This window comes from Myotis nattereri (genome assembly GCF_964212035.1).
Source record: "Myotis nattereri genome assembly, chromosome: 13".
NCBI lineage: Eukaryota > Metazoa > Chordata > Mammalia > Chiroptera > Vespertilionidae > Myotis > Myotis nattereri.
Window position 1 is genome coordinate 6,866,689 of NC_138088.1, and position 27,459 is coordinate 6,894,147.

The 27,459-nt window shown below is 56.0% G+C and overlaps 1 protein-coding gene across 1 annotated transcript; it reads right to left on the reverse strand.

Annotated features, from left to right (window-relative positions):
• Positions 1-226: 226 nt before the first annotated feature.
• On the reverse strand, positions 227-27,071 carry TMEM72 (transmembrane protein 72; the record flags this gene model as incomplete). The annotated part of the gene is made up of 5 exons (XM_081105232.1): positions 227-708; positions 1,988-2,127; positions 2,808-2,879; positions 5,764-5,830; positions 27,002-27,071. The coding sequence occupies 5 exons, from the start codon at positions 27,069-27,071 to the stop codon at positions 227-229; spliced, it is 831 nt and encodes a 276-aa protein (XP_080961358.1).
• Positions 27,072-27,459: the final 388 nt, after the last annotated feature.

Below are 27,459 nucleotides of genomic sequence, written 5' to 3' on the forward strand. Positions count from 1 at the left end.
CCTCACTCCGTGTCCAGGAGGAAGGACCTATCCAGCATGGCTTCGTTTGCACCCCATCATGTCACTCGATGGCCCAGGGGGCCCAGGGGAGGATGCCTGGTCACCCCTTGAAGAGCCGGCCTACGAAGACCAGGCTCCCCGAGGGCCACGCTGTGAGGGAGCTCCAGGCAGGGCCGTCAGTCTGCGCAGACCCTTGCCGAGCGTGTCCCCGGCTGGAGCCCGCTGCTCAGAAGAGGCTGCTGCCCGAGAGAGAAGACAGGAAGGATGGAGCCTGCGGGGGAGGGATGATGGGGGTGGTGTCCGAGCTGGCTTCCTCCGGCTCCGGCTCGCTGTCCTCGCTGTCCAGGCCGGCCGCGAGGGCAGGAATGATCCTGGCTGCACTGTCTTCAAAGCGCACCTGCTTCTTTGGCAGTGAGGCAGCTGGCTCCAGAGTCAGCTCGGTGGGGGCCTCCGGGCGCTGGGAGGCGCTGGGCGTCCTGGTCCCCTTCAGGATGCACCTCATGTGGGTGAGGAGGGAGCCGGGCCCCCGCCTGAGGGCTCCGTGGAAGGTGTAGGTTTGCTCGGTGTCCCCGGAGCCGGTGGTGCTCCTGGCGCTGCTGGAGGGGTCCGTGTACTGCTCCTGGGCGGCCAGCACCGCGGGCGCGGCCCTGCTCTTCTTCCGCTTGCTGAGCAGGAAGTAGGCCAGGCCAGTGAGGACCAGCATGGAGCCTGGAAGAGAGCTGGGCGGTCAGGGTGCTGGAAGTGTCCTCGAGAGAAGCCCGAGGCCGCCCAAGCCCACGGTTCCCAAAGGCCACGGCGCACACCTGTGTGGCCACTCAGGCTGCTGTGCTCCAGCCCTCACACCTCGCTTCCCCTCACACCACAGCAGGCCCGGGGCGGCCTGATGCCGTGCTGGGCCCTGCCCCTGCCCACGGGGGCTAGGGCACCCTGTGCCCGAGGCTCCCTTCCTGGTGACAGCCCCCCTGGTGCTGCCCGAGCAGCCTCCACGGCCGCACTCAGCCTCTCTCACTACGGCTTATCGGACTGGACCTGCGACCCGCCAGTGGGTCTGGGTTCTTTGCTGGATACCAAGCCCCACCTGCGGAACTGGACTTCCCATCCCAGAAACGGGAGCCCGCCTTCACTGTCGCCTCCCCGGCAAACAGAAGCAAGTGCAGACTCCTTGGGTAGGGCCGGCGTAGCATCGCCCCTTCCTGGCCCTGCCCAAGGCCTCCAGGCAGAGGACCCTCCGTCCCAGGCTGGGACCTGCTGCTCTGGGTTCCCCGCTGGGACCCCTGCCCTGTGCAGAGCTGGGCCCCTCTTGCTTTCGGGAGGCTGTGGCTTGTTCTAGCTCTGCAGGGCTGTGTCCTGCTCAGGCGTCCACGGAGGCCGTGGGGGTGGGGGTTGAGGGGGGCTCTGGGGCTATGACAGGGACTGCAGGAAGGAAAGGAGGCTCTGCCTTCAGTCTCGTCTCCCTGGGCGGTTTGCTTTCTGAAGTTCAGGTGGGTCACGAGGAGGGTGTTAGCAGAAAAGCCATGAACAGAGCCCGGGAGGTGGGGGGTGGGAGACTCCTGCCTTCGCAGCCAGGATCCGCTGACCCAGGGCCTGAGGAGCAGGACGTGCTGCGGCTGTGAGGGCCTTCGGTCCCTTCCTGCTGTGCTCCCACCTCAGGCCGAGGGGGTGGCCCTGAGTCAGGGCACTGGGAGACACGAAGGGTCTGGGCAGAGAAATGACTGTCACCCTCCGAAAGCTCAGTCCACACACAGGCTTCGACAGAAAGGCCACATCCGTTGGGGTGCAGCCTCTGGACGCCTACATGAAGGATGCATTTCCAGCACATTCCTGCCGTTGAATCAACGCGGAGGGTCTGACAGGTCCTGAGCCAGAGAGGGCAGTGGGCTCGGGGCCCTGGGGCCACGTCACCGCAGGCTGAGTGAGGAGGACCCAGCCCTCGAGCTCAGAGCCTCCCCGTGTGGGCTGCCTGCCTCCACTCCCCCTGGAGTCCTACCTGGGATGGTCACGTGCCAGACCAGGACGGGGTGGAGGAAGCAGGCCACGGACAGCAGCAGGTAGGCCAGGAACTTCTGGAAGCAGCCCAGCCAGCGGGCCTTCTCCCTCGCTCTGGCGGCCAGGGACCCTGGCTGACACCTGGGAGGAAGGAGTCGGGGATGAGCAGGGAGCAGGCAGTAACTCGGGAAAGCCCAGCAACTCACGAGGCTGTGGGAGGCTCTGCTGAGGCCATGCTCTCTGCAGACACCCCATGGGAGTCCTCAGTGAGGGGTCTCGCTGTGCCCCTTCCCCCTCAGGGGTCCGCTGGGGGCCCACAGCAAAGCGGAGCGGGCGTGCAGTGTGGGGGCACGGGCGGGCGGTTGTGCGGAGCACGCCCTGCACGAGGGGCCTGGCTGCTTAGGGTCTTGCCTGGGCGTAGATGACACGGGCCCAGAGGGGCTTCCTGACGGGCATGCAGAGTCCACACCCGCCTGATTCCTTCAGGGCTGCTGCCTCCAGGTTCAAAGGAGAAAAGCGCCTGCCCTTGGGCCCAGCTCCTTCGCCCTCTAGACTGACTTGGAGCAGGGATCTCACATCTCTTCCTGGCAGGCTGGCTCTGGGGAGCAGTGGACTGGCGGATGGTGTGTTGGCCCAGACATGGCCTCTTCCACACCCACTGCCATGGCTCTTTGGTTCCCCCTGGTGGTCATTCTTTTGTGCCCAGGTCCTAGTTGGGGTGGAGCCCTCCAGAACTGGTAAAATGCCCCTGCAGGCCTAGGGCTCCTCCCTCACCTGCCCCTAGAAGTTGCAAGGATCCCTGGGCAGTGGGAGCTACTCACTGGAAGCAGATGGCCAGCAGCTGAGTCACGAAGTAGGCCCCTTCGCACACGGCGACAGTGGCTCCCGTGAACCTGCGTGGAGACAGGTGAGGGAGGCTGGGCCTCCTCCGGCTCTCCCTTCACCTTCCTGCGGGTCGTCTTCTCGCCGCACCTTGGCCTCCTGACCAGAAGCTTCTCAACCTCATCCTGTCACCCAGCCAGCGTCCCCCAGGTGGGTCTTGATGGCAGGGCTGGCACGAGGTTGGGCTGTGGTGGTGGAGGGGTTGAGGCCTGGGGCCCACAGATAGGTGAGGAGGGAGCTGCAGGCCAGCAGGAGGGGCCACCTCAACCCAGCACCCGTGGGGGACACTGGCAGACGTGCTCCCTACTGTCACCAGGACGGACACCCCCTGCCCGACTGAGAGGCTTAAAGCTGCACCCGTTCCCGAACCTTTTCTTCTCCCGCTTTGCTCATCACGCACAAGGTCGCCGGGATGGGCTGACTGTGTCCTGAAATCATCTCAGCATCTGTCCCGTTCTCTCTGGCCTCACCCGGAGAGCCTGAGTGTGGGCCTTGCCCCCAGGCACCTGCACCTCTTTCTCCTTTTGGTCTCCCGGCTGCCTGGCCCTCCTCCTCCACGTGGTCACACCAGCTGCCCAAGGGCTCCTTCTGACACCTGAATCTGATCATACTCTTCCCAGTCTAGGATTCTTCAAAGCCTCCTCATGCTCCAATTGTGGTCCAGAGACCCTCAATCAGAATTTCCTGGGAATATGTAAAGTCATCGATTCCTGGGCCAGGCATCACAATCTTCGGGAATGGGACCCACATTTCTTATTGGAGAGACTCACTGGCCGATAGGATTGAATTTCCTGAGCACACCTTTTAAAGCCCGTCCACATACTCTGACTACACAGGAAGCTGCTAGGTGCCCCAGGGCCTTTGCACAGGCTGGTAGCCTCTTCCATCCCTCCCTCCCCTGTCTGGTAGTCTCTAATTCTTCCATGCAGCCCGGTCCACTCTGGGAAAGGCTTAGTGTTAAGTGTTCCATGGGCTTCTAGGGAGATTGTGCACAGTGGCTGGGACACTCAGTAGGACCCGGGGGACCTTCGGAGCAGGAGGTCACTCCCAGCCGGTGGGGTCCCGGCATGGGCAGGGGTCTCAGGGCTGGATGCCAGGAAGGAACCTGGGACTCAGGTGAAGTGGGTGGAAAGGCACTCTCGGTACCTGATGGGATGAGCAAAGGCTCGGAGGTGAGGTGGGTGAGTTTGGGAAAGAGAACCGCTTGGGGTGTAAACCGAGTGACTAGAAATAAGGTGGAGGTGAGGGATGACACGCATGGCCTGGAGGCTGTGGCAGCCATGAAAGTCTCCAAAGGGACCTGTGTGTCCAGGCGGCTGACATGCGGCAGTGTGCACATGCACTGCGGGGTCGGAGCCTGGCTGGGAGATGGTGGACGTGACCCACCTCGCGCATTGGAGAGCTTGTCTGAGGCAGGGGGGCTCCTTAGGATGCCGACATGGAAGGGAGAGTGGGGGCAGAGGAGGCGTCCTGCTGACTCCACAGGCATGCTGGGCTCCCGTCAAGAGGGGCTGCTGGGAGCTGGTGGTCAGAGCTGCAGGGGTGCCAGGCTTCCCTCCCCCTCGGGACTCACTGCACAGTGCTCTCCCCCTGCCAGGGGCATTTGCAGGGACAGCGGGCAGAGAAGAAGGACAGAGGCTGCTCATGAGCTTGGTGATGTGGCTGAGCTGCTCATGCCCACTGAATTTCTCATCTGCAAAACCAGGACACTGGTCGCTCTCCAGGGCTGCCCGAGCTAAAGGACACCGTGTACAGAAAACCTTTAGCTGCTTGGCAGGAAGGTGGCGCAAGTGTATAGTCCTCTGAGAACCCCCTCTCTCTAAAACAAGAGCTCGGTTAATGTTTGCTCCCTAAAAAATTCCTGAAGAGATGAATGGGTGGATAGGCGGCCATGGGAATAGACGGATGGATGAATATGGATGGATAGATGGGTGGGAGGGTGGGTGGGTGAATGAGTGGATGGGTGCGTGGATGAGTGGATGGGTGGGTGGATGAGTGGATGGGTGGGTGGATGAGTGGATGGGTGGGTGGATGAGTGGATGGGTGGGTGGGTGGATGAGTGGATGGGTGGGTGGATGAGTGGATGGGTGGGTGGATGAGTGGATGGGTGGGTGGATGAGTGGATGGGTGGGTGGGTGGATGAGTGGATGGGTGGGTGGATGAGTGGATGGGTGGGTGGATGAGTGGATGGGTGGGTGGATGAGTGGATGGGTGGGTGGGTGGATGAGTGGATGGGTGGGTGGGTGGATGAGTGGATGGGTGGGTGGATGAGTGGATGGGTGGGTGGATGAGTGGATGGGTGGGTGGATGAGTGGATGGGTGGGTGGGTGGATGAGTGGATGGGTGGGTGGATGAGTGGATGGGTGGGTGGATGAGTGGATGGGTGGGTGGATGAGTGGATGGGTGGGTGGGTGGATGAGTGGATGGGTGGGTGGGTGGATGAGTGGATGGGTGGGTGGATGAGTGGATGGGTGGGTGGATGAGTGGATGGGTGGGTGGATGAGTGGATGGGTGGGTGGGTGGATGAGTGGATGGGTGGTTGGGTGGATGAGTGGATGGGTGGGTGGATGAGTGGATGGGTGGGTGGATGAGTGGATGGGTGGGTGGATGAGTGGATGGGTGGGTGGATGAGTGGATGGGTGGGTGGATGAGTGGATGGGTGGGTGGATGAGTGGATGGGTGGGTGGGTGGATGAGTGGATGGGTGGGTGGATGAGTGGATGGGTGGGTGGGTGGGTGGATGGGAGGGTAATTGGTTGGTTGATGGGATGGGCTGATTACAGCCCTTTCCAAAGCAGAGGATACTCTAAGGCGGCTCTAGGCCTTCCACCTCTGGGACAGAATGGACTCAGGACGAGAGGGCAGGCTGCCCCGGGGAGAGCACGTGCGTACTCACAGCAGGTAGAAGGCCAGGCTCTTGAAGTGCCCCTGGAGGAAGGTCTCGGTGCCCACGCCGATCAACACTGAGAGGGGAGAGGACAGGACAGTGGCCCAGCTGCTCCTGCCACAGCCCTGCCCTGAGCAGGGCGCCGTGGCCAGGAGCCAGGCTGTCCCTGGGACCGAGAGCCGGGGAGGCTCTTCCCATGCAGCACAGAGACAGGCAGCTGGGAAGATGGAGAGAGCAGGAGCCTTCTGACCCGTCTTGGAAACCAGGGTGTCTTCAGGCAGAGCCCCAGAGGTGTGCAGTGCAGTCTCCCCAGAGCACAGACGCCACCCACCCAGGTGCCCCAGGGACAGCCACGACGCCAGGACTGCCGCTCTGCTGTCACCGTCCCACCTGTGTCCTGGCGCCAAGGGCTCTGGCCGCCCACAGGTCCGTTCCAGGGCTGCTGTGTCTGTGTGTCAGTGCGTGGCCCGGGGGGACCCGCCTGCTCTTGCTGTCCCGTGGTCCCATTTCCCTTGCTGGTTTGGCAGCTGCCTCACACTCACGGTTCGGCCCCAGGGCCGATCGAACCCTGACACAGATGCCCCTCAGCCCCATCTCCCTCTTGCCCTTTCCTGGCAGTTGGTACTCGGACACTTCACCTCCCTTTTCCCAGGGTGCACTTTGCCATGGAGCCACCTCTGCAGACTCGCTGGCTCACCGTCATCTCCTCCGGGGACTCCCTGCTCTAAGAGCCTCACTGCCCCAGCCACGGCTCCGGCCCCAGCCACTCGCTGATGAAACAGGTCACAGGCAGCACTCAGAGGTCCCGGGCCTGCCCGACTGCAGTGGGCCCGGGTCAGATCTCTTTCTGGACCTAATCGATCCTACTCCTGCACCTGCATGTCTCTCTGGGCTCAGGTCGCGTACCCGGGTGTTTCCACTGTGGCGTTTGCCACCTTGTCCTCCCCGCTCTTCTGAAACTCAGAGAGGCAGCTTGGGTTGCCAACATTGGCTGAATGGCCCTCGGTCTGCGGTGCCCGGGCGGGCTGCTTCCCGGGGCCTGAGGCCTCCTCTCATCCCAGGTGGAGATGCTGTGCGAGCTCCCACCCCTGGGTGACCCCAGCCCTTTGTCTGGGCAGAAGGGCTGCCCCCCCGAAGTGTGGAGCCCCTTGCTTAGGCCTTAGGCTGCCAGCACCTCCACCCTCACTTCTGGGGGAGGTGGAAGTGCTGCAGGGAGACGGGAGGGGGTGCCTTGACCTAGGAAGGGAGGGGAGGCACCAGGCACCCAGGTTGTCTCACTGAGGGAGCCCCGTGCTCAAGAGGTGGGGACAGTGTCTCTGTCCTCTGCAGGATCAGCCCAGGTGAGGAGCTGGGGATGCGTGTCAGCACCACCTACAGACTCACCGGTTTACACACGATGGTCACACATGTCCCAACTCCTCATAGCATCCCTGTGACACAGTGAGCTCTGCACGCCCATTTTGCAGGGAGGAAAATGAGGCTGGTGTTGTGCTCACAGGACACACACTCACCAGGATGTGAAGGAGCAAACATGAGATTTCTGGCTGTAGGTGGTGAGCAGTTTCCTGGTTTCCACTGTGTACCAGTGTATGTGTGTGGTGTGTGTGTGTGTGCGTGTGCGTGCGTGCATGCACATGTGCTGTATGTGATACGCATGGGTGTGTGTTGTGTGTGGTATGTGATATGTGTATTATATTTGTTATGCATGCATGTGGTGTATGTGGTATGTGAGTGTTAGACTATAGTATGTGTGTGTGGTGTATGTGATATGCATGTGTGTTGGTATGTTTTGTATGTGGTGTGTGTGTGTGTGTGTGGTGGGTGTGATGTGTATGGTATGTGTGTGTGTTAGAGTGTGGTGTGTGTGTGTGGTATGTGTATATATTAGTGTGTGGTGTGTGTGTGATATGCATGTGTGTTGGTATGTTTTGTATGTGGTGTGTATGTGTGGGTGTGGTGGGTGTGATGTGTATGGTATGTGTGTGTGTGTTAGAGTGTGGTGTGTGTGTGTGGTATGTGTATTTATTAGTGTGTGGTGTGTGTGTGTGTGTTACAGGCAAATGTTTATTTATTTAATTTTCACTGTGTATCCTGCCCTGCTCTCAGCACTTAGCATTTATTAACTTATTTAATGATCACAGCATTCCATGTGAAAGTAGCATGTCAACCTCATTTTCAGGAGAGGAAACTGAGGTACAGGGAATGCAAGCAAAACAAATACACCAGCCGGCCACGGTGGCCTAGGTCAGGTCCTGTAGCTCAGCCTCACATTTGCTAGTTAGTAGCTGAGTCACTCATCCCTCTGGCCTCAGTTTCGTCATTGCTTCTCTTGTACATGATGATCATGAGGATTTAGTAGGCTAATTGGTCCCAAGCACATCACAGTTGCTCAATGAAACAGCTTGTTATTTTTGGGGGGTTTCATTCTGATCATGGTCTTTGTAGATTCCCACGGGCTTGTGGCAAATGGCCAGCAGATGGCAGGAGCGGGCCTTGGGAACTGCCTGGTTCCCTAACTTGCACCATCAGGCCTGTGGAGAGCTGTGTTAATACCTATTGACTGAAACAAAGGGTCTGTGGTCAAAGGGGCATTGGAGAAGCACCAGAGGCAGAGGGGTTTGCAACCTAAAAAATCAAAGTGACAACAGAAATAAGAGACGCCCAGTTCTAGGTGATGTGACCTGGGTGGAGTGGGTACAAGTGACCTTGGAGTGGGTACACGTGACCTGGGTGGAGTGGGTACAAGTGACCTTGGGGTGGTACGCATGACCTTGGTGGAGTGGGTACATGTGACCTTGGTGGAGTGAGTACACGTGACCTGGGTGGAGTGGGTACACGTGACCTGGGTGGAGTGGGTACATGTGACCTTGGTGGAGTGGGTACACGTGACCTGGGTGGAGTGGGTACATGTGACCTTGGGGTGGTACGCATGACCTTGGTGGAGTGGGTACACGTGACCTGGGTGGAGTGGGTACATGTGACCTGGGTGGAGTGGGTACACGTGACCTGGGTGGAGTGGGTACACGTGACCTTGGTGGAGTGGGTACACGTGACCTTGGAGTGGGTATACATGACCTTGGTGCCTGGGTGGAGTGGGTACACGTGACCTGGGTGGAGTGAGTACATGTGACCTTGGAGTGGGTACACGTGACCTGGGTGGAGTGGGTACACGTGACCTGGGTGGAGTGGGTACAAGTGACCTTGGGGTGGTACGCATGACCTTGGTGGAGTGGGTACATGTGACCTTGGTGGAGTGAGTACGCGTGACCTGGGTGGAGTGGGTACACGTGACCTGGGTGGAGTGGGTACATGTGACCTTGGTGGAGTGGGTACACGTGACCTGGGTGGAGTGGGTACATGTGACCTTGGGGTGGTACGCATGACCTTGGTGGAGTGGGTACACGTGACCTGGGTGGAGTGGGTACATGTGACCTGGGTGGAGTGGGTACACGTGACCTGGGTGGAGTGGGTACACGTGACCTTGGTGGAGTGGGTACACGTGACCTTGGAGTGGGTACACGTGACCTGGGTGGAGTGGGTACACGTGGCCTTGGTGGAGTGGGTACACGTGGCCTTGGTGGAGTGGGTACACGTGACCTGGGTGGAGTGGGTACAAGTGACCTTGGGGTGGTACGCATGACCTTGGTGGAGTGGGTACATGTGACCTTGGTGGAGTGAGTACACGTGACCTGGGTGGAGTGGGTACACGTGACCTGGGTGGAGTGGGTACATGTGACCTTGGTGGAGTGGGTACACGTGACCTGGGTGGAGTGGGTACATGTGACCTTGGGGTGGTACGCATGACCTTGGTGGAGTGGGTACACGTGACCTGGGTGGAGTGGGTACATGTGACCTGGGTGGAGTGGGTACACGTGACCTGGGTGGAGTGGGTACACGTGACCTTGGTGGAGTGGGTACACGTGACCTTGGAGTGGGTATACATGACCTTGGTGCCTGGGTGGAGTGGGTACACGTGACCTGGGTGGAGTGAGTACATGTGACCTTGGAGTGGGTACACGTGACCTGGGTGGAGTGGGTACACGTGACCTGGGTGGAGTGGGTACACGTGGCCTTGGTGGAGTGGGTACACGTGACCTGGGTGGAGTGGGTACATGTGACCTGGGTGGAGTGGGTACACGTGACCTGGGTGGAGTGGGTGTGTACTGACTGTCTGCGCTGAGTTCCCTCTGAAAGGGGAGGATAAGTTATACCTCAGAGCTGTTGCTGGGCTTGGGGAGATTGACAAAGCTGAGACGCAGGGCTCTGTGCGTGGTGGGGTCAGGGGACCGTGCAAACGAGCTCCTTCCTCCCCTTACGCGGCCTGGGCAGCTTTCCCAGCCTCCATCTATCCCCGCCCAGGGAGGTGGGGTCCCCACCCAGAAGCTCTGCAAGCCCAGGGCAGGGGGGCCCTTTGGCTGGAGGAGGGGGACAGGGTGATGGAGTGAGGAATGTGGGTTCTACGGCCAGGCGATCCCTAAGGGGATCCAGTGGGATTCTCCTGGGAGCCAAAGGTCCTTCAACACTGGGGCCACGGGGTCACCTCCTTTCTGCTTGATCACCATCACCCCAGTTCTGGGCTCCCGAGCTCAGAGGCAGACCATGCACGGCCGAGACAACATAAAGTCCTTCCTTGGGTCCCTGCATCCACCTCTCTGCCTGCAGCCTCGACCCAATCCCGCTTCTGCCCTGGAGCTGCTTGGCCGACTCCTTTGTCTCCTGGCAGCTCTTTCTAGGCTGTGCTTCTAGCTCATCTTCTGGGTTTTCCTGTTGGGGTGAGTGGGGGTCCACCCTGTGGCGGGCTGGGTCAGGCATGTGCTCCTCTCTGGGGCATGCTTGGTCCCGGGGAGACACGTGGTATGCACAGACTGAAAAGTACCGTGACCCAGCCTGTAAGAGAGGCTCACCTAAGCGCTCAGAGAGCCAGAGAGAGGAGGGCCATTCCTGAAGGTGCTGAACCAAGAAGGACTGGCAGGCAGGCAGGAGAAGGGCCTGAGCCGGCGGAGGGGCAGGGCCCGGCAAGTGTAACCGCAAGTGATTTCCTCTGGAGCTGGGGCCTGGGTCGGGCATGGGCAGTGCCTGTGGTCTGAGGCCAGACTGTGGCTCTTTAAATAGCAGGCTCCACGGGCTGGGCAGGGGGTGGGGGCACTCGGGTGCTGGGAGCAGCTGAGTGATGTGTTCAGATGGGCATCTCAGAAAGCTCCCTGCCCTCGGGCAGAGGGTAGGAGGCTTTGGCGATATTGGCTAAGACCGCCTGGCGGAGGAGAGGTGGTGGCGGAGGCACAGGACCTGCTCCGGGCGCTCCTGGCCTCCCCTCCCCCAGCACACCGCCAGCCTCCAGTTCCTTTGTGGGTCTGGCTTAAAGCAAAGTTCTGGCCGTGGCTCCTAACGGTGTGCTTGGGTGCCTCTGTTCGCCTGCCTGCAGGCAGGGCACCAGGAGAGGGGCATGCCCTGCTGTCGCATGATGGCCTTTTTCCAGGTAGAGGAAGCAGCGGTGTGAGATGGTCAAGGTGACCACAGACACTGGGGCGGGAAGCTCTCTGGGCGAGCCAGCCCGGCTGCCCCACAGCGCGGTCCCACCACGTGCTGTAGACTGCAGCAGGCCCCGCACGCGTCCTGCGACTGTGCACAACATTCCTCAAGGTGGGGATTGTCAGCCCCACGTTATCATGAAAGAGTTCCAACCAGCGCCCGGGAGGTGAGCACCTTGGCCCAGCACCCGGCCATGATGGGCAGAGGCCGACGGGATCAGGACCGCCTTGCAGGCTTCTGACGTCCCTGCTGGCAGAGGCCGGGGAAGGACTCGAGAGAGAGCGTGCAGGTGGGGAGGATGTTTCCTGGGGCCAAGCATGGGGTGTCAAGTGAATGAGACCTTGTCACCACAGCTGGGCAGTGGGCCATTGCATCGCCCCGTCCAGCTGTGCATGCATTTTTGCAATGTCTTCGTCAGACAGAGTCAGGAGCCTGCCCCTGCACTGCCTCAGTGACCAGCTGGTGCCCAAGCTGTGGGTCAGGGTGGTGATCACCCCCTCACCCCTCACCCTGGGCATGTTGCAAAGGGCCGGCAGCCTGGGCAGAGCTCTCTGCTGAGTGTCACAAGTGGTCCCAGCCTGAAGCTCACCCCCAGGTTGTTGCCCCAGCCACCAAGGGTTGCTCTGGTTGATCAAGGCGCAGGGTCCCCGTGGCGAGTCCACACCCCTGCTCACAGCACATCCTCTGAGGCAGGTCCAGGTAAAGTACAGGGGTGCAAAGCAAACGCGTGGCCGGCATGGGCAGACAGCCCCAGCACCCACCCAGGAAATGGGGACGCGGAAGGTGGGGACAAGCCACAGCACGAGGAGCAGGAAGAAGGCAGAGGAGACAGGCAGTCCCTGTGGAGGAGGCAGGCCAGGTGAGGGCAGGCTGACGGAGCAGAGTTCAGGGCTTGGATCTGTGACGCCGTGAGTCGGTGCACAGGTCAGGGGCAGGGCCTTGTCTCTGGGTGCCCCTCGGTGCAGCTCCCAGAGCTGAGCAGGTTCACGGGTCGCACTGGAGCAGACAGTGCGGCTTCCTGGGCCCACACCCTCATGCTCTTTCACCTCGCCCCGCCCTCTAAGGGCGTCATGCCGGCTGAGAAGCTGTGCCCCATGGTCTGGGGAAACCCCTCCATGGGCAGCCTGGGTGCAGCCAAGTGCCCTGGGACCACTGCTTCTGCGAGGACTTACCCTGGTCCCTCACACCATCTCCCCGAAGGTCTCCCAGGCCTCTCGGGATTGGGCCAGGTGCCATATCTAAGGTAAGTGAGCCAGGCGTGCTCTCCTGCGAGGACACTCCTGCAGGCCCCGGCAGGAGCTCATCCAGAGAGCTGGAGAGATTGTTGCTGGATCTATGACAGACAGTTGCCCCCCACACACTTAGTCTGCTTGGTGAGGAGATACCGTGACTGTAACAGTGTAAGACGGGGTGCTCCGTTACAGCAGATGCTAGATGGAAGCTGGGAACAAACTGCAGCTCTTCCCATCGAGAGGTGTGGTGTAGCCCCTCCCGCTGGATGGGTCTGTCTGAAGGAAGGATGTACAAGTAAAGTTTGGGGACTTGCATGGCTAATTCGCAAAGAGCTTCTTCTACTGAGACTTCCTAAAATGCTTGTTCTGGGAGAAGCTACCCACTATGTGGAAGTCTGATGCTCCTGAAGAACCCCAAGATAACCATGAAGGGGGGAGAGAGAGAGAGAGAGAGAGAGAGAGAGAGAGAGAGAGAGAGAGAGAGAGAGAGAGAAGAGAGAGAGAGAGAGGGCTCCAGCTGGTTTGGGGCCTCTCAGCCAGGCATGGGACATGGGAGTGAAGTTCTTGGACATCAGCCCCAGAAGGTCCAAGTGGAGGAGAACCGCTGACCCGAGCTCACAGTCAGGACACGTGGCCATCCCAGCACCCACCAAGGCCCCGCATGGAGAGATGCCATCCTCACAGTGCCCTGCCTGTGCCCCTGAGCCACGACGTTTGAGCAAAAGGAAAGAGCTGTAGTCTTAAGCTGCTAAGTTGCTAGGTTTTGAGTGGCTTCAGATGTAGCTGCAGATAACTGGAAATGCAGCTAATCCTGTCCTCTGACTACCTGGCAGTGGGGCCCGAGGTTCCCGTGCCGGCCTGGTGGGCCCTGACTCAGCAGTGAGCATCCCCAGGCCCCGTGGCCTCTGCACCTCTCACCGGGGCTTCCCCCTCCGGGCTCCCAGATCCTGCAGCATCGGTCCCCTGCCCACATGTGTGCACAGCCTCAGGGTGCAGTCCCCAGGAGCAGGCTGGTGTCGGCCTGCGTTTGGGCCGTGGAGTCCTCTGGTGTCTCGTGCCTTGGCTTTCCTGGAGGCCCCGTGAGGGCCTGCCTTCCACAGCAGGGCCCTCTGCAGCTCCGTTTCGCAGAGACGCTCAGTTGAAAAATCGAGGAAAGCAAGTGAGACCTCCTGCTACCTGGGAGTTTGTGACCTCACCCAGTGCCCCCTGGGCAGCCACTCCCTCCGGGCACACTGGCTGACCTGTGCTGGGGACCAGCTCTCCTTGGGAGGCACCACTGTTCCCTGTGACACAGACATGGCACCCAAAACTGCTCTCACCGAGGCCTGGAGTGCCCTGTGCTTTGCAGGGACTAGTCTTCAAATCCAGACACTTCAGAAGCCAGGAATTGGACATCAAGTGTAGCCTTAAATTGGGGGTGAAGAGTGGGATGGGTGTGTGAGAAGATCGCCCGCCTGCCTCCCTCTGTCCTCTGCCCAGACTGCGGGGGCACCTGCTCGCTAATAGGCCTCAGGACCCATGGGAATGAGGACGGCGCAGTCCTCGCTTTGGGGCATGGACTGAGGAACGGCCCTGTTTTTGGCTGTAGGCAGGGCTGTCTGTACAACAGAGAAGTTATCCAGCGGAGCCAGGACTAGGATGAGCTGAGCCAGGCACCTGGGCACACATTTAAATTCTAAATTGAAGGAGGCATTCACTCCCAGGCCGGGCTGCAAGTCCAGGCGTCCAGCGCTGTACACGGGCCATGGTTTGTGGGCTTCTGGCTACTCGCGGAGGTTGGCCTGCACTCTGTCCTGGCTGGGATGTCTGAAACTACATCCTTGGGGCTCCAGTTCAGTACAAAATGGGCGACTTTCATCAGCAACCCACCCAACCAGTGACCCCGAGGCCTTGTCCAGAAGTCAGGAGAGCTGACAGTGTGACATGGAGACAGGTGTGCCATGCTCACCCCAGAACCAGGCTTCATGTAAGAAAGTTTTGTCCCCAGAACTGCCTTGATGCGGCCGCACGGTTCTGCCTGCTGTCGGTGGGCGGGTGCTTCCACAGAGCTGTTCAGGGCCCGTCCTTCTATCCCTCCCTGTTATCTGTCCCTCGGGATCCTGTTATCCCTCATCCCAGTCCAGCAGAGCCATTGCTCCATCCCACTGCCCTGCACAGTCCCCAGCGAGGCCCCCTGGCGGTGCCAGCTGCAGCCAGCTCTGCTCCTCAAGCCCTTGTGGACCAGCCTGGCCCCCGCATCCCACCTCGGCCTCTAGTCTCTGTCCCTCCTGTCCGGGCTGGGTCCACACCCCACAGAGTTTTCTTCTCCCAGAGGCCAGGGTATTCTGCGCTGTCTTCCTGCGCTGCTTACACCGGCTTAGCAGTGGTCCGATTCTGGACCCCAGGGCTGAGGTGCAGCCTGGGCCTGTGGACACCTTCTGAGCATCTGGTGGGCATCCTGGCGCTCGGGGCCAGAGCGTGGGGCAGAGGTAGGAGGGTGCTGAGCTGCAGCGGGCAGGAGGGAGGCGCCTCAGGAAGGTGGATCCTGGCTCCTCCAATAAGTCACCCTCTCACCTGCTTCTTCTTCTGGAAAATGACGAGAATAAAACGTGCGCATTGGCTGTGAGAGTTCGGCCTGTATGATGGATGTTCTGCAAATGTGGCGATGGCCAGGGTATTGTTAGGAGAGGAGGGTGTTCCTGTTAGTGCTCTCGGGGCTTATTTCCACCCTTCCTTCCACCAATGCACACGGTGACTGGACTAGGAGCCCTTCTCTGTGCCCTGATGCTGCTCATGGACTTTCTGGTCTCAGCTTCCTTCTGCAGCCCGGCGAGGATATCAGTGGCCCAAAGCCCCATTCGCTTGTACACGCTCTGTGTGGGCCTGTGTGTGTCAGGCTGGGGCCTGCGTGTGGTGCTGCTTGCCCAGGCCCAGCTCCCTGGCTTGAGCATGTGCTGCTTTTGCCTCGGGATGGACCTCTCGGCTGACGACGGCTTGTCTGTTCCGACTCCGTTGCTGGGTTGAGTTCCGACGCCTGTCTTGCATTGGCGCAGTGCCCTGGTGGCAACACAGGACACTTCACAGCGGTCACTAGAGGCCACACTGACTGGCTTTTCTTTTCTTTTTTCTTTTTGTTAATCCCTATGCGAGGATATTTTTTCCATTCGTTTTTAGAGAGAGTGGAAGGGATGCGAGAGAGACACACTGATTTGGTTGCCTCTCACACGCGCCCCAATCAGGGCTGGAGATTGAGCCTGCAAACCAGGCCCTAGACCAGAATTGAACCCAGGACCCTTCAGTCCACGAGCCAACGCTCTAACTGGCTTTTCATGCCAGGCAGTGGTCTGGGCCCGGGCTGCCCGGGTAGCTGCACGAGAATGTCATTCTCACAGCTGCCGGGGCAGCCTCTTAATCCCGCGTCTTAGCGACTGCTCCTCTTCCTCAGGGATGGCTGTCTCCTGCTGGTCTTCGGGCTGTGAGGACCCCTTAGGAGCTGATGCACTGGGTTGATGTCGATGGCTGGAGGGGGCTTTGGGTCAGAAGAGGGCACAGCTGGTTGCAGAGGTGAAAGCTAGATTTCCACTATGGCTAAGGACTTGGAGGTATTAGAACTAGTTGCTAAGGAGCCGCTGAGACACAAGGTAGTGGTTGCAGGCTTCTTACTCAGGAGAAGGTCTGGCAGATTCTAACACGGCAGGGACATTTACCTGGGTACTGAGAGCTGTTCAGCCGACACCTACGAGCCAGGTTTCAGAGGCACTGAGATTAAAGGCCAAGGTTTTACAGGAGAAAGTTTCCGATAGGCAGTTAGAAGAGCTTTTAGAGTACAGCGTGGCACTCAGTACGCACTCACTCTCACACGTCTGTGTAGGTAGAGTTCCCCAGAGGCAAGAGTCCACTCATTCTCTGCTGAATCCTTCAAACATGAGCCACAGATGGAAGCTGACCAGCCAAGAGGCTGATCTCACCCTGCGCAAAGCCCCTGTGCGGAGTGCTGTGGTGCCCCCAACCTTCACCCCTCTGGGCATCCACAGCTGTTAAGTGACTGCCGTGAAGTCTGTTTCCCCGACCCTTGCATCTGGACTCAGCAACACGGCCTGCTTTGGGCACCATGCAAGAACAGGCGTGAAATGGGCTGGTAAACTTGCATGTTCTCTCATGAAGCATGCCAAAGCCAGCCTGCTGGAGCAGCAGGGACACAGAGAGCAGAGTGGCCCATTCATCCCAGCCCTGGCCAGTCTAGACGAGTCAACAGCCCCAGCAAGGGAAGCACACCCAGCTGACATTAGCAGGGCTGCCCAGCCTGCTTGCCCAGATGTGTGAGTAATAAAAGCTGGTTGCTCTCTCCCACTGAGGGTCTGAGGATGTTACACAGCATTATTTTGGCAATAGATAACTGGCACGTCCCCTTTTAAAAACAGTTTTATTGAAGTATAATTGATATATAACAAGTGCACTTATTCAGTGTTTAGTTTGATAAGTATTGATGTGTATATACCCAGAAACCATCACTACAATCAAGATAATGGATATATCTCTCATAACATTGTAAACCTACCGTTCTTACCCATCCATCCACCCTCCACACCACTAATCTATGTTCTGTTACTAGAGATTCGTTTTCATTTTCTGAAAATTTATTTAAATGGTACTCTTTTGCATCTGTTTACTTTCATTCTGGATGATTATTGAGATTCATCCATGTTGTAGCATGTGCTTTTTCTTTTTTTAAAAAAATATTTTAATTAATTTTTAGAGAGCGTGGAAGGGAGAGGGAGAGAACGAAACAGCGATTGGCTACCTCCTGCACGCCCACTACTGGGGATCAAGCCCATGACCCAGGAATGTGCCCCGACCAGAATCCAACCAGCAACCGTTTGGTGCCTGGGACGATGCCCGCCTGAGCCACACCTGCCGGGGCAGCATGTGTTCTTCTGTTGCTGAGTGGTATGGATAGAAGCCATCTGTTGCTGGGATCTTGGATTGTTTCTAGTTTTGGCTACTACAAAAAAGATGCTATGAACACTCATGTAGAATATTTTCATGAACATATGCTTTCTTTTTCCTTGGGTAAGTACCTAGGAGTGGATAATTTTTCAGAAACTGCCAAACCATTTCCAAAGTGAGTGTGCCATTTTACATCTCCATCAACGGTGTTTGAGAGTTCCACATTCTTGCCAAAGCTTCAGCACGTGGCCTGGTGAGTCTTAGCCATTCCAAAGGCAGGCAGTACCTCATTGTGGTTTTGGTGTGCATTTCCCTAGTGACTAACGATATGGAACATTTCTTCATGTGCTTTTTGCCATAGCATCTCTTTGTTAACTTGTGTTTTTTTTTTTCATTCTCTTAAAATTATATTTTGAAGAGTAAAGTGTTAAATTTCGATGGTATGCAATTTATTAATTTGTTCTATGGATTGATTGAAATTTGGTATTGTGTCTAAGAAATCTCTGCCTAACCCATGACTTAAGTTTACCCTATTTTCTAGGAATTTCATAGTTTTAGGTTTTACATTTAGGCCCATAATACATTTTGAGTCTTTTTTTTTTTTGTATATGGTACAAAATATAGATAATTTTTTTTAATTAATGAATATTCAATAGTTAGCGAGTTAAAAAGTTAAAAGTTATTCTTTCTACACTAAATTATCTTTGTAGTTAAGTCAAAATTCTGTTGTACATATATGGCTAGTTCTATTTCTGAATGCTATTGTGTTTCATTCATCAATTTGTCTTCTTTGTGTCAAAACTGCACTGTCTTGATTTCCATAGCTTTATAAGTCTTAAATTCAGGTAGTGTTAAATTTTTCATTTTGCTCTTTGTGTACAAAGTTGCTTTGGTTATATTAGGACCTTTGCATTTCCAGGTGAATTTTAGAAACAGCTTGTCTACTGTTAGGAAACACACATGCACACACACAAACAAACCTGCTAGGATTTTGGCTGGGGTTGCAGTTACCAGGTGTACCAGTTAATGATGTGGATTTTGTAATCAGAGAAGACATGATAATTTTAAGAGAAACATCAAAAGTGCTTTATTCAAAGTAATGTCTATCGCTAGCTACACATTTCCCCATCTTTTAGGTAATTTGTAGATACTGACCCAATGGAACTTTTCTTGTTTTGCGGTAAACCATTCAGAGACCCAATTTTCCACGTCTTCGTATGTTTTGAAGTGCTGCTCAGAAAGTGCGTGTGCCATCGATCAGAACAAGTGGTAATCTGAAGGAGGAAGGTCTGGTGAATACGGTGGGTGGGTTAATACTTCCCAGGCAAGATCTTTTAATGTGTCTTTAACTGGTTTTGAAGTGTGTGACTGTGTTATCATGAAGCAAATTTACTTTGCCGTGTCTTCCGGCCCATTCTGGTCATTTTACGATCAAAGCGTGGTTCAAATTGATTATTTGTTGTCAGTAGCAATCATCATTAATGGTTTCACCTGGTTTTAGAAGCTCATAATACACCACACCTTCCTGATCCCACCGAACGCAGAGCATTGTCTTCTGTCCGAAGCGATCTGACCTTGCAGTCGATGTTGATGGTTGACCTGGATCAACCCATGATTTTGTGCGTTTGGGATTCTCAACATAAATCCACTCTTCATCGCCAGTCACAATTCGATGCAAAAAAGACTTTCGTGCCAGTGAACCAACATTTTACTGATGATTTTTTGGTTTTCCATTTGTCTTTCGTTCAGTTGATGTGGCACCCATTTTCCTTCCTTTAAAATCTTTCCCATTGCTTGCAAATGATCAGAAATTGTTTGCTGAGCAACGTTTAATCTTTCCGCAAGTTGTTTTTGAGTCTGACACGCACCTTCGTCCAATAATGCTTGTAACTGTTGGTCTGCAAACTTTTTCGGTTGCCCTGGACTTTCTTTGTCTTTCACATCGAAACCATCACTTTTAAAGCGTTTAAACCAGCGCTCACAAGCATCTTGAGATGGAGCATGTTCACCATAAGCTTTCTGAAGTATACGATAACTTTCAGCAGCACTTTTCTTCAAAATAAAGTAATGAATTAAAACTTCCCGCAAATGCTCTTTTTTTTTGGCATGAAATTCGACATTTTTAAAGTGTAAAGATATCTAGATGTTAACACCTTCAGAAAATTTGACGTATGAAGTTTGGAAGCTTTATGTCAATACAACAAAATAGCATACATGTCAAATTGCATATATATAAAATATATAAAATTCCATCTATTGAAAAAAATCTGCATTATTAACCGGTACACCTGGTAATCTATAGCACAGTTTTAGGGAGAACTGGCATCTTCATGATACTGAGTGTTCCCATCCATGAACAAAATATATCTCTTATCTCTTCTATACTTAGGTCTTTTAAAAATATTTTTCAGTTTCCAATGTATAAATTTTTGTCAGATTTATCCTATAGTATTTCATGGTTTGATGCTATCATTTTTACATGTTTTTATTTGCTTTGCTAGAACTTGGTTAAGAATTTTTCCCTCTGTGTTGCTGGGGGATGTTAATCTGTGGCTTTCTCGCCACGTCTTCGTCTAGCATTGGAGTCATGCTGGTTTCATAGCGTGAGTTGAGATGTATTCCCATCTTTCCAAGTTTCTGGAAGGGTGTGTAGAATAGTGACTACTTCTTCCTTGGATGCCGTAGAACTCACCTGTGAAGGCACCTACGCTGATACACCAGGTTCTGGTGGTGACGCTGTTCACACGGAGAACTCTGCAGATCTGCAGGATTTACGATAGTATTGAGGATCGGCCTTCCAGCACAAAGTGTCATCTCCCTCAAAAGAACCCATGGGGGGAAATTTCTTCTAGGTCTTGACTTCAGGTCAGGTATTTGTCCAAAATATTTGATTCTTTTTCTATCTTGCATTTAAAGAGAACACATCTGACCATTCTTCCAATGGCAGCATCCCTGGTGCCAGAAGACAATGGTGATGCCTCCGGGTGTTTTCTGCCCTTGCCACACGTGCCATGTTTCTTTATCTGACCTTTACCTGACCCAGGGGAGGCTAGGAAGGCTCAGGGGGAAGCCTCAAGAGCGCTCCCTCTTCCCAGCATCAGCCTCTTACGTATGACGACATTTCTTTCCGATAATAACCCCTGTTCGGATGGTTGCATAGACTAAGGACAAGCTTAAAAGAACTGCCATCCTATGAAAGATAACACAAGGCTACTGTCTTCCTTCTGGTTGGATCACTATGAGGGGATCTAGTGTATAGTGATGGGAACTAACTTTGGATGGTGGGCACATAGTGCAATATACAGGCGCTGTATCATAGAATTGTGCACTTGAAAGCTAACCGATGTTGCCCCAATAAATTTAATATTAATAAAAAATGACCAAGCCCTGGCCGGTGTGGCTCCGTTGGTTAGGCATCCTCCCGTGCACCAAGAGGTTGCTGGTTTGACTCTCAGTTGGAGCACATATCAGATTGCAGGCTCCCTCCCCAGTGGGGGGCCTGCAGGAGGCAGCTGATTGATGTTGAGCTCTCACATCGATGTTTTTCTATTCTCTCTCTCTCTCTCTCTCTCTCTCTCTCTCTCTCTCTATATATATATATATATATATATACAGAAACACGCGCTAGAGGCCCGAAATTCGTGCACAGATAGGGTCCCTAGGCCTGGCCAGTGATCAGAGCCAATCTGTGGGACAACTGGTGGGGTGATTGGGGTGCCCCTGCTGGCACCTGCCTTGGCAGGCCAGGTGCCGCTCACTTGATGGCCATGCCCTCTGCCACCGTCACTGGTTGCCTCCCTCTGCAGGTGATCAGAGGGGCAATCAGGGGGCCACCACTTGCACCCACTGTGGCTGGCCTGGAGACTGTGGGCTGGGGGAAGCTTCTGCATTGAGCGACTGCCCTCTGGTGGTCAGTGTGCATCATAGCGACCGGTCGTTTTGCTGGTTGTTCTGCTGTTTGCATATTAGGCTTTTATTATATATGAAATAACCAAGTTCTTGAGCGACTGATCTTAATAACCCAAGCTCAAAATGTGAAGGAAAATGTTACTCAGCGTAAGGTCTCTCACAGTCTAGCCCCGTTCTCCCTCTCCAGCTTCAAGGGTCATATGTTGCCTGTTCTTTTCCTCTGATCTCCCTTTTTCCCCATACTGCAGGAAGAGCTTCTCACTCATGCTGCACAGCCCCTGTGTCCTGCAAATGCCTCTAAAACCAACCAGCACTGTAACCAGCACTGCGTGAGAACCTGTGTGCCAGGCCTTTCCCTGGCTTAGTCATTGTTACACTGAATGCTCACAACCCCAAAGGGTAGATGCACTTGTTATCCCCATTTCAGAGATGAGAAAACTGATTTTTTAAGTTGAATTTGTTGGGGTGACATTGGTTAATAACAGTTATACAGGTTTCAGGTGTACAATTCTATAATACACCATCTGCATGTTGTATCATGTGTTCCAGTCTCCTTCCATCATCATTAAAGTGCTAATGCCTGAAGGCACACACCTAGTCAGGGGTAGAGAAGGGCATGCTTCATCCTCCCAAACCAGGGGCTGCAGTGCTGAGTGCCAGGGCATGCGTTTTCTAGCTTGTCTCCTTGGTCACCACATGCTTCTTGGGAGGGAGGTCGTGCCATTCTAATATGTGTGTCTACATGGCACACGGTGGGAATTCTGCAAATGTTTGCTGAATAAATGAATCTTAAGTGGAGTTCTCGGTTTCTTGTTCTAAATCTAAGACAAAGGGCACGAGTATAACGAAATAAAGAAAGAAATGCTTAAGCCAAATCGCATTATCTTTCAGGTGGAGCAGAGGTAAGGAAATTTCATTTACTTGTTGAAACAATCAGATTGGAAAAGAACCAGCCAACATCCGCGTGGAGGATCTGAAAACAACGTGGCTAATAAACCCACCTGTGGGTGTGCTGGGTGCAGGAAGCTTCCTCCCGTGGCAGGAAGTGGTCGCGGAGATAACATTTCAGAAGGGTGGAAATTAGCATGGAGAGCCCGGGATGGTTGCCTCAGAAGCATTAGTTTGTTTCTGAAGGCTTTGAAAAGGGCTGAGGTCAAACTATGCATGTGCTGTGCCCTTTAACAAATAATGAGAACATCCGGGTTTAAGTGCTGCTGTCGTCCTAGCCTGCATTAATAAGTCACCATTTCAAAGGGAGTGTGGCAGGAGGGCGCTGCTGGAAACCCGGCTCTGTCCCTGGTGTGGAGGAGAGGTCAATGGGTCAAACCCTAGAATCAAACAAACCCCTGAGCGATCCCAGGTTGGCCGTCACGGACACAGGTGGGGCTTCATCAGGACGATGACTTTCTAGCACACTGTGGTCGTGCAGCTCTGGGCCTGCTGTGACAATTGTCCCTGGAAACCTGCGCAGATTTGGGTGAGGTCCAGGAGAGGGTCTGAGAGTGCTCAAAGCACGTAACCACCCAGAGAGCATGAGCAGCGTGTCAAACATCAGTGTCTTTATGTTTCGGAAGTGTTGGCCGTTCTTGACTATACGTCACTGTCACTGTCCACCCTCGCCATGATCCACCTGCCTGACAGGGCTGACTGGGGGTGGGGATCTAGGGTAGATGATGGGTGGCTTTAGTCAGGCCTCACTGGTACCCTCTGTGTGTTTTGCATCCTGCATACCCAAGATATGGAAAGACTTAGGCCAGCGGCTCTCAACCTGTGGGTCGTGACCCCTTTGGGGGTCGAATGACCATTTCACAGGGGTTGCCTAAGACCATCGGAAAACACATATATAATTACATATTGTTTACAGTAGCAAAATTACAGATATGAAGTAGCAACGAAAATAATTTTATGGTTGCGGGGGGGGGGGCGATCACCATAACATGAGGAGCTGTATTAAAGGGTCGCAGCATTAGGAAGGTTGAGAACCACTGACTTAGGTGGAGGGCACGCTGATCAAGAGTGGGGCCTCGGGGGTGGACCACCACCCATTCTCATCTTGCCTCCCTGCTTTCTGGTTGTGAGGACCAGAGCAAATGCTTTCTTGCTCTAGGCCTCAGCTTCCCCCGCACAGAATGAGGATGAGGATGAGGATGAGCATCACGGTCCTCCAAAGGGTAGTTATGCGGATAAAACGAGGCATTACGTTTAAATCATGCAGCAGAGTCCGGCTCACAGTGAATACCCACATAGTGATGCCCATTGCCAGCTCTGACTCCCAGAGCCGAGGCTGGAAGAAGAAAAACTGCCCTTGAGTCTTGGCAGCGAGGTGCCTCAGGCTCAAGCCCTTTGCTCTGAGGAGTGTTAGGCGGCCTCACCAAACACATTTTCTTGGCAGCTCCTCTTTTGGGGAGACTTTCCCCAGTGGTCAGGGCCTAGGGAAATTAGTCTCTCCTCTTTCCTCCATACTCCACTCAAGTCTAGGACCCTCAAGGTGCAACATCTACCGGCACGGGGAACTCTTCCCATCCCGTTTCTGGCAGGGCTGGGGCAGGGCTCAGGAGCGGTGAGGAAATTCATGGGGGTCACCCTCAGAGGTGGGGTGGGGCGGGAAAGGGTGGAGAAGGACTGCATGGTTCACAGGGAAACCAATCCCTCCTCCCCAGAGCAGGAATGGGGCCCAGCCCACGCCCGCTTTGTGGGGGAGGAACGCCCTGGGCTGCGGTGCCCCCACCTCAGTTACAACCCCTCTCCCAGGCCCCTCCTGACGGTTGGTCTGCAGTGAGAACTCACAGGGTGAGGCCCCTGGAGCTCTTCTCCCAGGCACACCTGGCAGGGCAGCTCTGGGGCCGCAGGCAGATGTGGGCGCCTGCGCAGGGAGTGCGAGGGCTCCCAGTCTGTGTGCAGGTCCCGTTGGTGTGCTTCTCTGGTGGCTGCTGAGGCCACATCTCCATAACAGGCACCGAGAGGTCACACACGGACGCGCACGCACAAACACACGCCGACACACTCCCCGCCTTCCCCGCCAAGGAGGTCACGCAAATGCGTGCAGCCAGCGAAGTGTGAGACTAGTCGGGAGGCGTGGGTTTGTGCTGACCTGGAAACCTTGTGACTGATTCAAAGGAAGAGAATTTTCTGGTTTTCGAAACACGTCTGGCTGGGCACAGTCTGCCCACGGCCTGTCTCCTCCTATTTGGTGGTATGGGACTGGCCATGGGGTGGGGCAGCGTGGCCTGGGGACCACTGGGAGTGCTAATGAAGCTTCATCCACAGGGGCCTGGGTGGAGAGGGAGAGGTGAGCTCGGCCAGCCCCTGGGCAGCTGTGCAGGCACGCGGTGGCCAAGCTGCTGGGCCGTGCCACCGGGGGAGACCCCGGGGCCTGTGCCTTCGGAGCCTCTGACAGTCACGCGTCCTGTCTGCAGAGGGAAGGAGGCCCAGGGGCCAGGCCAGGTGGTAGTGCTGCCTGGTCCCTGCAGGTGACTGACTGGGAGGCCTTGGGTCACATGCTTTTCCCAGCTTCTGGGGAATCACACTCCTCCCCACAGTGGGGCCAGGGTCTCCCGAAGTTTCTGCAAACTGAGCGCCTCTGTCTCAAGCCTTATTTCCTCTCCAGCAGCGATGCCCCTGTACACGCGGCCTGGGCTTCTCAACGGGAATTTCCCCAAAAAGGAGGCCGAAGGGAATAGAGAATGTGCAAACCTAATACACTGGAAACAGGCCAGGAGTTCCCCGATATTGCCAGGAAACGGGAGGTACACCCAAGAGCACGAAGTCCTCTCTCTAGCTTCCCCGTCTCCTGCACTTTAGAAAGCCCCAATAAAACGACCGAAAAGCCTGGCCAGTAAAAGGCAATCTGTGGCCTACTTTCAGCCTGGATCCTTTTCAAAGCCAAGCGGAGGCCTGCCCTCAGCATTAGCAGCGCCCTCTGTGCAGAGGAAGGGATGTGGCCAGAGGAGCAGTGGTGGATGCGATGGCTGCAGACCCTTCCTCTGGCTGAGATAAAGTGGATTTAAATGTCTCTAGCTAATCCATTAGGGTAGATACAGGTCAAAACAGATTCTAGAAGGAGGCGGGCCAGGCTCTGGGCAGGTGTGGCGGGGACCGTCCCTGAGACATCTGCGAGTGGGAAGGACTGTGCTTCCGCTTCAGGGAACCGGGGCTTAGAGGGGGCAGGGCGGAGTCCAGATCAAGCTGTAGAACAGACCTTGAACCCAGGCATGGGAACCTATGTAGGGTTCCCTGCCCCTCCCTGGGTGGGCAGTTGGGGGTCTGGGCAGTCATTCCCAGAGTGCAGGGGACAGGTGGCCCTGACAGTGTCTGGAGCTGGTTCCCTGCCAGCTCATCTCCTTGGGTCTCAGCAGAGCAGGTCTAGACCTTCCTGGTGTCTGCAGGGTGGGCTTCCTACCCTGTAAAGCAGAGTCCTAGCCTTTTTGAAAGTCGAGGGACCAGGGCTCCAGGCCGGCTGTCCCTCTGACCTGCAACGTGACCTTGGGTAGGGTCATGCCCCTATTTGAGCTCATCTTATGTCAGGAGTTGTGGGGTTAGGTCATCTCAAATGGCGGGTTCTGTGCTAACTCAGGGCCTCCATGCTGCAGACCCCACTGGCCAGTCCACCAGTGAACGTGGCCTGGCGCCTGGGTGTGACCTGGGTCCCCTGAGCGCTGAAGTGTGTCATGGCTTTTCCCAAGAGGCTTTATCCCCAGTCCAGCTATCTCTGATCAGTTCATGCATCGTTGATCCTTCAAAAACCTGGCCAGCAGGGCCGGTTACCTCCATTGCACAGACCAGAAAGCTCGGTCCCAGAGGGCCCCGATGGCTCTCCCAGGTCACCGGTGGCAGGTGGCAGGTGGCAGGCCGAGGCTGGAAGCAGCACCGTTTGAGTCTGAGCTGGGGGACATTTCCCATCCACCGAGATCCATGCACAGGATTTGGTCCAGTGATGGAGGAGGACTCGCTGAGCTGTGGGCGTCTCTTCCTTGTCCCCAGGGACAGTGAGGCCCAGTGCTCAGAGCTCAGAACACTGCTGCTCACTTCCCCGACACAGATCCTGGCCCTGTGGGGGGCCTGGGCTAGGGCAGGGTTTGCCCTAGGGAAGCGAGAAGGCAGCACTCAGGGCCGTGGTCCCACTGGGTCCTGCTCTGTCTGTCCTCCCGCAAGTTGAGCAGCCTTAGGACTGGGTGGGTGAGGGAGAGGAGCCAGCCCAGGAACCGCGTCCCCGCAGCCCTGCAGAGCATCAGGGAAGCCCAAGGTCTCCCTGACCAGCCCTCCAGCTCAGCTGGGAATCCTCTCTCCACGACAGGGGCCTGTGGTGTGAATAAAGCCAGATGTGCTCTGCTAACTCTGCAGCGAGGCATCAGACTTTTATACCTTCACCTTCAGCCGCCGCCCCCTCGCAGCAGCCCCACGGGAGGTGGGGCCGACCCTCCACTCATTTCCAAGATGAGGAGGCTGAGGGCTCCCAAGGCCCTTTGGTTCCCAGTCCCCAGCTGACCCCCTGCACCCGCTGTGCCCCGCAGAGCACTGTTCCTGGGGGGCTTGGGGGAGAAAGTGTGGTCAGATGCGTCTGTCCAACCCCAGCCAGCTGGCTTCCACCGTTGGGCCAGCCCATCTGCTCTGCCCAGCACGCAGAGGACTACAGCAGGGAGGTGGGGTCCTACCTGCAGCGGTGGTGATGCCCAGGAGCCGGCAGGTGTATTCCAGCCCCGTCCAGAACACCTGCAGCTTCATGGTGCCGGGGCAAGGGCAGCGGCCCAGCAGGGCGGCAGCAGCGGCTCTGGCCCGAGATGCTCTCAGATGTCCCGTGTCCAGGGAGGCTGTGGCTGCCAGCTTGGGGACCTCGTGCCCTGGGGCCCTGTTGTCCCAAACCAGTCCCAGCCACTGCAGCCTGGTCGAGGTGTGAATGGACTCACCTTCCTGCCGGCTGCCTGTGCCTTTGCCAGGCACTCGGCTTAATCATTACCTTGGAAAAATGTCCCCGCTGCTTTCAGTGGCTGCCATGGCCCCAGTGGCAGCCTGAGATCAGGCCGATTAGGGCTGGGCTGGAGTCAGGCAGCCTGGAGCTGGCAATCAGCTGCTTCTGGCTGGGAGGAGGGAGCCAGCTAAGGAGCCAGCCTGG